General features: G+C 44.5%; 2 protein-coding genes across 2 annotated transcripts; one reads left to right on the top strand and one right to left on the bottom strand.

Moving 5' to 3' along the window:
- Positions 1 to 1,248: 1,248 nt before the first annotated feature.
- Positions 1,249 to 2,647, bottom strand: mrpl43 (mitochondrial ribosomal protein L43). The gene is made up of 3 exons (XM_058078269.1): positions 2,388 to 2,647; positions 2,207 to 2,313; positions 1,249 to 1,872 (listed from the first exon to the last, which is right to left on the bottom strand). The coding sequence occupies exons 1-3, from the start codon at positions 2,516 to 2,518 to the stop codon at positions 1,634 to 1,636; spliced, it is 477 nt and encodes a 158-aa protein (XP_057934252.1). The 5' UTR covers positions 2,519 to 2,647; the 3' UTR covers positions 1,249 to 1,633.
- A 135-nt stretch (positions 2,648 to 2,782) lies between these two features.
- twnk (twinkle mtDNA helicase) lies at positions 2,783 to 7,298 on the top strand. Its single transcript, XM_058078200.1, has 7 exons — positions 2,783 to 2,970; positions 3,166 to 3,798; positions 3,866 to 4,568; positions 4,881 to 5,121; positions 5,194 to 5,301; positions 6,585 to 6,726; positions 6,795 to 7,298. Exons 2-7 carry the CDS (start codon positions 3,184 to 3,186, stop codon positions 7,131 to 7,133), a joined length of 2,148 nt encoding a protein of 715 aa, XP_057934183.1. The 5' UTR covers positions 2,783 to 2,970; positions 3,166 to 3,183; the 3' UTR covers positions 7,134 to 7,298.
- Positions 7,299 to 8,776: the final 1,478 nt, after the last annotated feature.

Genomic DNA, 8,776 nt, shown 5'->3' with positions numbered 1-8,776 from the left:
TACGTACCTACTACTCATACTAACTTTTTGAGTATGCGAGAAGTTCCCGGATGCATACTGCATTCTCCAGAAATGTTGAGTATGTGGCGTCAGTTTACTACCCAGGATGCAATGCGACGTGACGTCATTGGGACGCGATCAGTCCAAACGCGGTGTAAAGCAGGATATATTGCGAGTTGGTTCGCTTTTGTTTTCAAAGTAAAAAATCAGTGATTTATCACTATGTTTTTTGTATGAGAAAAGTAAAATGGTGTTTTATTTTGTGAAAATAACCGAAAGTGCGATGCTAACTAGCTAGCTTAAATTTTGCCGAATTCGTCCGAACGAAATTGTAAATGGTTGGTATTTGGACAAATAAATTGCACACTCTGCATCTAAACGACCACTTTCTCGTCTGATTAGAAAAAAATCTCAATAAAGTGATGTATTTAAAGAGTTTAGAGCTAAAGTGAAATTAGCTTCAGTCTGTCGATTTGGGCTCGGGTAGTAGCGCAATGCATTGTGGGTTCTCATGTAGTTCGCTGATTGAATTGATGGAAGTAGCATTAGCAGCACATTCGCAAGTCTTTTGAAGATTTTGAACTCATCAGCTAAACTTATGTTCGTGATGTAATTCATTTATGATGAATTGTATACAACTGTGACAGGAACATCGTCAAATTAAAAGCAGGACTTTGTTTTTCACAGACAAATGTGCACATTAGTGTTCAATAAGGTCATCAAATCTTAAGATTATGCATTCCCATAATTTCTTTAAAAAATAATGACCCATAGTAATTTAGAAATTATTTTTAATTGTTGCCTTACAGCAGGCTTGGGGATATTATGAGCTCTTTGTCACATTTGACAAATTTTAAAATTGAAAAAAAAGAATGCCACTTCTTTACAATGGGCTTCTTTAATAATCTTAAGATGAATGTCTACATCAACAAATCTAACCGTTGCCTCGTATCAACACGTTCAGTTTTTAAAACATTATTGATGAATGATTCATTAACCCGTGTATCTAGATGCGTATCCAATAGAGATTTCCATCCCTGGTGCATACCTGGCAACGTGCGTTTGAAAATGTGGGACGCCTTACATTCACTGTGACTGATTGACCCAAAAATGTACAATCTCGAGCGGCCTCAAAAATGTCTCCTCCCCCACTTTTTTCCAGCGCCTCGGAGCAGGGTGGGGGTAGTGGGGGCGTCCTTTGATCGCCCATTTGGCTTGGGACAACAAGAAACGAGAGCAAAGCAGAAACATGGTGAAAAAGTGTTTAGTTTATCAAGTGCATTACACATGCTCGTTGATGGAACTCATCTGAAACAAAGGTCATCCAGCCAAGGTCAGCGAGTCCTCCGCCTCGTGCTCCTTCAAGCTTGGTCTGCGTCAAGCTTGCATAAACATTAGTCAAAGGAAACAAACCTGATGCAAGCTGGAAAATGAAAGCTGTCCAGCATCAGCATCAGCGACTTATGACGGAGCGGGCCAAGCTGTCCAAACACTCCTCGGAATCAAATCTAAAATTAACCGCCAGTGTTTGCACTACAAATATTTTGGTGAGCAAACAAAGTTGCCGCTGCCTCAAAGCTTTAAAAAAAAAAAAACAAGGGCATCCAAGCAATAGCAGGGAAGTAAACCCTCTTTATTTAACTTCAAGAGTTCCTTTCACGTCACTCTGCCCTGGAGGTCTGATGCCGCCCGGCTGAGGGCGACGATTGGTGAAGGGGTGCCACAGGCCCTGGATGCTGGGGTTATCCGTGTGGAAGGGCTTGCGGATGCGGATGATGTCCAGGCCGGACTGATTGGTCAGCTTTGTCAGGACCTCCGAGATCTGTGAGGACGTTTTGCTCGCCACCGCCTCTTCCCTCACGGTGCCGTTTACTGACGGGAACAACAACGCCAACAATGACCAACGAGTGCCTTCTTCATTCTGACACAAAATAAAAACCAAGCATACCCTCGCGACTCTAATGAGGATAAGCAAAATAGAAAATGGAAGCATGGATATTCTCAGTTACAGCCTGATAAATGAAAACATGTGCAATGGCGCCCTCTTCAGGATACAGGAAGCAGCTGTTTAACCAACATGATATGTACAGTCGGTATGTACAGTACTTTTTCAGCAGGACAATGACAAAGGACTTATTCCATATTCATACTTCCTTCGGTTTATGTTTCTAAATTGCTGTAAAACAATGAAATTGAAATTACTTACGGTATTCCGCCACTATTGTGGGTTTGGCACAGTGCTGAGGGGACACATACACCACCGTGCCGGGGTTGTTCTTGGCATAATCCACCACTCCGTCTTCAATAAAGTCCCTATATAAATATACAGAGTTTTACACTATTACATACTATTGACTACCATTTACATAAACAGTCACTCTGTTTACCTGACGCCCAGCGAGCTCTGGCCGGTCTTGGAGAACACGATGGAGATTCGCTTCAGCTGGCACACGTAACGACCCACGCCGTTTTGAAGAACGCTTTTCAGGAAGCGACTCGGCGTCCCAGCGGAGGTCATTTTTTAAAATAAAATACAACAACCTCCAGAAAAGTGGCCGAAAGAACCGTTTGGTTCAGATAAATCCTAAAACCTTGGAGGATAGTAACATTTGCAGAGGTCGAGGAAGTCCACAGTTAGTCCGTTAACTATACAGTTCCGGGTGAAACAAATACAACTAGAGGTTGTATTTGTTTCACCCGAATACAACCTGTAGTTGTATTTGTTTCGCCCGGAACTGTATATAAAGAACACCTACGGTATTTTTAAATAAGCAGGGCTTTTATTTTATTTTAAACATACAACATACAAATTGTTTAAGGTGGCGGAAATTAAGAATGGAAATGCGGTGACTTCCTACGTGGTGCATGTTTCACACGGACTTGTTTTGGAACGGCACCAAAAAGCCCGGGCGAGTATACGCATGGAGGACAGAATGAGGGCGAAATGAGGACAGATGGGCAGCTGAAGGCGTAAGTTACAGCTTTTGGAACTCTTGGGGTTAATTAATTCCTCTCTTTGGGACTTTTGGGGAGATATTAGGTGTTTTTTCCTACTGAATAAGAATTTTGTCACCGTGTTAGCCAAAATGCACACTGCCACAACTCACGTTTTCAGCCATTGTAACTTTATTGTTGTTATTACTGTTGTCACTAATTGTCTTGCAGGATCAGTTGTCTTCTCTAATGTGGAGAAGATTGCTGCTGAGGGCCACCACCTGTCTCTGTCAGGTGGGACCCTCAAGGTTTCCCTCCCAGAGACATTTGTCCTCCCTCTGCGTGGGCCTCCTTTCTCAGGCACCTCCTCACAGACCTGCAGGGGCTTTGTGGGACCCCTTCTTGGCGCCCGGAGGGGCCAGGGCGTACAAAAAAGACACCAAATCCACAGTGGACCTCCCCACGAGTCCCATCACGGTCACCGACATCAAACAGTTTCTGCGTTCAAAAGAGGTTCCTTTCCACGATGGCTTCAGTTGCCTCCACGCTCCCAGCATCTTCATGGACGCGGCCTCCAGGGGGGAGCGCTGTTCCTTATTCATCGACAAGACCACGGGGCAGTTCCTTTGCATGGACACGCAGGTGGAGGGCAGCTGGGAGGACCTGCAGGACTGCCTGGAGGTGATGCAGAAGGAGGAGCAGGACTTCCTCAGCCCGCATGTGTTGCTGGGATACCCGGAGAGCGTGGAGGAGCAGGAGCAGCGCGAGTGGGAGATGAGGGAAGTCCGGAGTATCTGGTCCAGCTCTGTGGCGTTCTCGGACCTCAACGAAGACGAGGCTCAGCTGATCAAAGCCATGTTTCAGGTAGCGGTGAAGCCGCTCATGACAACGGCGGCTAACGTTGCTAATTTGTCTTGTTTTGTTATTCCAGATCAGCAAGATCTCCAACGCAACGTTGAAGAAGTTCAGCGTGAGGCTTTTCAAACCCACCAAGAGTCTGGTTTTCCCCTGGTTTGGTGGACCCGACTCCTCCCTGAAGGGGGTGAAGCTGCTCTCCGCGCAACGCTCAGATGGCGACAAAGTCATTTACACCGAAGCGATGGTTCCAAAGTCCACCTCCTACAACAACCTCTTCGGGCTCCCGCTGGTGAGCCGCATGGACTCGGATGTGGTTCTGACCGGACACGAGCTGGACACGCTGGCCGTGAGCCAAGCCACGGGATTGGCCAGCGTGGCTCTCCCGCGCGGCGTCACCTGTCTCCCGCCCGTCCTGCTGCCCTACCTGGAGCAGTTCAAGCGCGTGACGCTGTGGCTGGGCGGCGACATCCGCTCCTGGGAGGCGTCCAAACTCTTCTCACGCAAGCTGGGCCTGAGGCGCTGCTCGCTGGTGCGACCGGGAGAGTTCCGCCCTTGCCCCAGCGAGGCGCTGGCCCAGGGCAAGAACTTGGGCCACATCGTCAAGTCCTCCATCCCGGCGGCGCACAAGTCCATCGTGTCCTTCAAGCAGCTCCGAGAGGACGTGTACGGCGAGCTGGTCAACACGGAGCAGGTGGCCGGCGTCAAGTGGACCCGCTTTCCCGACCTCAACAGGATCCTGAAGGGTCACCGCAAGGGGGAGCTGACTGTCTTCACGGGTACCCCAAACACGACTAACGGCAATTGATGTTGAAAATGCGCTGCAAAAACAGCCATTTTTAGCATAACATGACACTAATCAACAGGAGAGCTCCCTTGGTCACGGTGCTACAAAAAATAAAAGTGGAACACACAATGTCACTGCACTACACGGACAATCCGGGTATCTAAATACATGCAAAATGATACCAATTTTTACTGATTCATAACCCGCAAGGCATGCTGGGTAACCTGCTGAAAAAGGTTTGCACATGAGCTTTGAAATTGTGCCTGAAGAACATTTGAACATTGCGTGTGTTGCCGTATTCCAGGTCCGACCGGGAGCGGGAAGACCACCTTCATCAGCGAGCTGGCCCTGGACCTGTGCACGCAGGGCGTCAACACGCTGTGGGGCAGCTTCGAGATCAACAACGTCCGCCTGGCCAAGATCATGCTGACCCAGTTCGCTCTGCAGCGCCTGGAGGAGAACCTGGAGCAGTACGACTTCTGGGCGGACAAGTTTGAGGAGCTGCCGCTCTACTTCATGACGTTCCACGGGCAGCAGAACATCAAGTGGGTCACGCGCCAGACGCCGCCGCTCACCACGACGCCGCTCATGACTCTCGTCCGACCTTTTCTCCGCAGGACCGTGCTGGACACCATGCAGCACGCCGTCTACCTCTACGACATCAACCACGTGGTCATCGACAACCTGCAGTTCATGATGGGACAGGAGAACCTCTCCCTCGACAAGTCAGTGAGCGTTCCACTCTACCGGTTCTCACACGCACACGTATGTAAACACGGAAAGCAACACGTGTGGATACATGTGTTGAAGAGTGGATAAGGGAAATGGCTTCCGTGCCACGCCATATTTATACCCCAAGGAAACAGGAAGTGATGAATTACAAAATAAAAAATGAGACATTTATTTCCTGGGAATTTGTAGTGGTGCTTATAATTGTTCGACAGGTCATTTTATGAAAAATAATAATTTCTCAGTCAGGGATTTTAAGTTGAAGGTTGCATTTTTCTCCGATTTTCAGTATGGCCCTATATTTTTTTTTTTTAGGAAAAAATAATTTATTAGAAGCCAAAGAACACAGCAATAATCAATAATTATGGAGGGTGCTGTATGCTAAGAAGTTATATATTTTATATTTCAAGAAAAAGGTGCATCTTAGCTTGTCCATATTGGTGATATTTTCCCATTTTTGCTGGGTTAAAAAAAAAAAAAAACTTTTTCAACTTTCTTAAATAATCTTCAAATTTCTTCTTGTAATATTATAACTTTATTCCCATAATATTGACCCTATTTTCCCATCACAATATTACTCATGAATTTTTTAAAAAATTAACGTTTTATTTTGTTTCGTTTCTATAATATTACAACTTTAATATTTCAACTTTAGGCTACTAAAATGATTGTTTTTTATTACAATTTATTCTCATGAAATTGTGACTTTTTTCTCAGAATTTTTAGAATTAACTCAGAATTATTCTTATAGTCGTAAAATTAAACATTTTTTTATTTATAATGTTTTTTTCCAGCTGTCATTTGGGTTCATATTATTTTCTATGGGAAAATTTGCTTTGGTTAAAGTCCGTTTTGGTTTGAGTCGGACCTTCTGGAACGGATTGATGCTAACCAAGGCACCCCTGTACAGTTATTTTTTTTCTTGTCTGCTGGGGTTTTTTTTGGTGTAACTTTCTTCTTGTACATTTTTTGTACATAATTATGACTTTGTTCCCATCATATTTTGACTTTAATAATCATAATGTGACTTTCATATTATTATAACATTATTTTTGTAAAATATTTGGTTATTTAAGACATTTTTTCCAATATATTTACTTTTGTCCAAGTAAAATTTCTGTTTATTTTTCCATTTTTTTGTAAAATCATATTTTTAGAATGTGCCACAGGACCTGAACGGCCCCTGGGTCGCACTTTGGACACCCGATTAAGTAACATTTTATTTTCACAATGGCCGTTTTATGGGCATAGATTGACCAGGCACGTGTCCGTGCTCCAGGTTTGCCGTCCAGGACCACATCATCTCCGCGTTCAGGAAGTTTGCCACCAACTCCAGCTGCCACGTCACGCTCATCATTCACCCCAGGAAGGAGGAGGACGACCGTGAGCTGCAGACGGCGTCCATATTTGGCTCGGCGAAGGTGCGAGCCGTTCTGCCACACAAACATCTCTTCCTTAGGATGCTGGAGATGTTTCTTTGTTGTTCCAGGCCAGCCAAGAGGCGGACAACGTCCTCATCCTGCAGGAGAAGAAGCTGGTCACATGTCCCGGCCGTCGCTCCCTGCAGGTGACCAAGAACCGCTTTGACGGCGACGTGGGCATCTTCCCGCTGGATTTCCTCAAGTCCTCGCTCACATTCTCTGCGCCGGTCAAGGGCAAACACAAGCTGAGGAAGGTCGCCGCCAAGCCGGAGGGCGAGGAGGAGCAGGACAGCGAGGCGCCGCCGAAGAAGGACGCCGTGAAACGCGAGAAGGCGGGGAAATCTGCCAAAAAGTCAGCACGACCCGCCAAGACTCCCGCCGGGAGTGAAAATGAAGGGACATTGTGATCGATGCAACGATGCATCAGTTTTTCCGTTAACACTGTTCTTCAATTTCAACATCCACTACTGACTTGATGATGGAGTCCTGCTGTCTGCTTGACTTCCATGTGACCACAATGTGACTTCCTGGAACATTTTTACACTTTTTAATAAACCGTTTGGCGGTCAGAACAGCTGCTGTGTTCATTGCCTTCCACCAGGGGGCGGTGTGAGCAACTCATTGGCTATTTCAGGGGTTGCTTATGCCTTTACAGACATACAGCACCTTTTAACATCAAATGATTGGCCTAGGAACCTGTCAATCAAACCCTAGTAGGGTAATAGATTAATTCATTCATTTTCTACCGCTTTTTCTTCTTTCTTCTTTCTTAATTTATTTCAGACATGCATACTATGTTACATTATTCTTTCTCACATATACACTTACAGTATTTATATATATATATATATATATACGTATATACATACACATATACATACACACATATCTACATACATATATATATACACATACACATACATGCATACACACAACACCTCATTACTACACATGTCTGAAAAGGAGCAGGAAGAAGCAAAGCTTATTAAATCCTACCCCTTCTCCACGCCATAGCAGTTACCAATTCAATAAGTTTTTTTTGTTTTTGTTTTTTTTTCATACATATAATTTTTATAATATTAATATAATTTTTCTCATGCTGGAGCCTATCCCAGCTGTCTTCGGGCGAGAGGCAGGGGTACACCCTGGACTGGTGGCCAGCCAATCACAGGGCACATATAGACAAACAACCATTCACACTCACATTCATACCTATGGCCAATTAACCTAGTAATATGTTCTGTCTTTTTCGTATTACTGTTTTGTTGCAGGGCTGCACAGTGGACGAGTGGTTAGTGCGCAGACCTCACAGCTAAAAAGAATTTGTAAAAAAATTTGATTAAATCTAGCAAATTATTTCAGGTAATTTCAACACACAACTAAGTTTCTCCAACTTATTACTTAAGTTAACTTATTACTCTTATTGCTTTGTTGTGGGAACTCAATTTTTTAGGTCAAATAAACAAATATTTTAATTGTATCAACAATGTAAATCAAGTCATCTCAACTCATTTTCAAATCAACAAATTATTTCAATTAATTTCAATTTAATTGTGAGTTGAATGTACTTAAGCTAATTAGTTAGACTAAATCAAAAGTGAGTTGACATTACTTGAGTTCTATTGTCGATACAACAAAAATATTTGTTTATTTGACCTAATAAAGGGGCGGCACGGTGGTCTAGGGGTTAGCGCACAGACCTCACAGCTAGGAAACCAGGGTTCAATCCCACCCTTGGGCATCTCTGTGTGGAGTTTGCATGTTCTCCCCGTGCATGCGTGGGTTTTCTCCGGGTACTCCGGTTTCCTCCCACATTCCAAAAACATGCTAGGTTAATTGGCGACTCCAAATTGTCCATAGGTATGAATGTGAGTGTGAATGGTTGTTTGTCTATATGTGCCCTGTGATTGGCTGGCGACCAGTCTAGGGTGTACCCCGCCTTACGCCCGAAGACAGCTGGGATAGGCTCCAGCAACCCCCGCGACCCTCGTGAGGAAAAGCGGTAGAAAATAATACCTGAAATAATTTGCTAGATTTAATCAACATTTTG

Source organism: Doryrhamphus excisus, chromosome 7, assembly GCF_030265055.1.
Source record: "Doryrhamphus excisus isolate RoL2022-K1 chromosome 7, RoL_Dexc_1.0, whole genome shotgun sequence".
NCBI classification, from domain to species: domain Eukaryota; kingdom Metazoa; phylum Chordata; class Actinopteri; order Syngnathiformes; family Syngnathidae; genus Doryrhamphus; species Doryrhamphus excisus.
The sequence above is the reverse complement of the archived record's forward strand: the minus strand, read 5'-3'. Positions and strand labels throughout refer to the sequence as shown.

Excerpts from the sequence above, each read along its gene's own strand:
- mrpl43 (XM_058078269.1), bottom strand. The coding sequence starts at position 2,518 with ATGACCTCCGCTGGGACGCCGAGTCGCTTCCTGAAAAGCGTTCTTCAA. Across the intron at positions 2,314-2,387 it reads CAGAGCTCGCTGGGCGTCAG|GGACTTTATTGAAGACGGAG; the intron begins GTAAACAGAGTG and ends ATATTTATATAG. Across the intron at positions 1,873-2,206 it reads CACAATAGTGGCGGAATACC|TAAACGGCACCGTGAGGGAA; the intron begins GTAAGTAATTTC and ends TGTTCCCGTCAG.
- twnk (XM_058078200.1), top strand. The coding sequence starts at position 3,184 with ATGTGGAGAAGATTGCTGCTGAGGGCCACCACCTGTCTCTGTCAGGTG. Across the intron at positions 5,122-5,193 it reads CACGGGCAGCAGAACATCAA|GACCGTGCTGGACACCATGC; the intron begins GTGGGTCACGCG and ends TTTTCTCCGCAG. Across the intron at positions 5,302-6,584 it reads GAGAACCTCTCCCTCGACAA|GTTTGCCGTCCAGGACCACA; the intron begins GTCAGTGAGCGT and ends TCCGTGCTCCAG.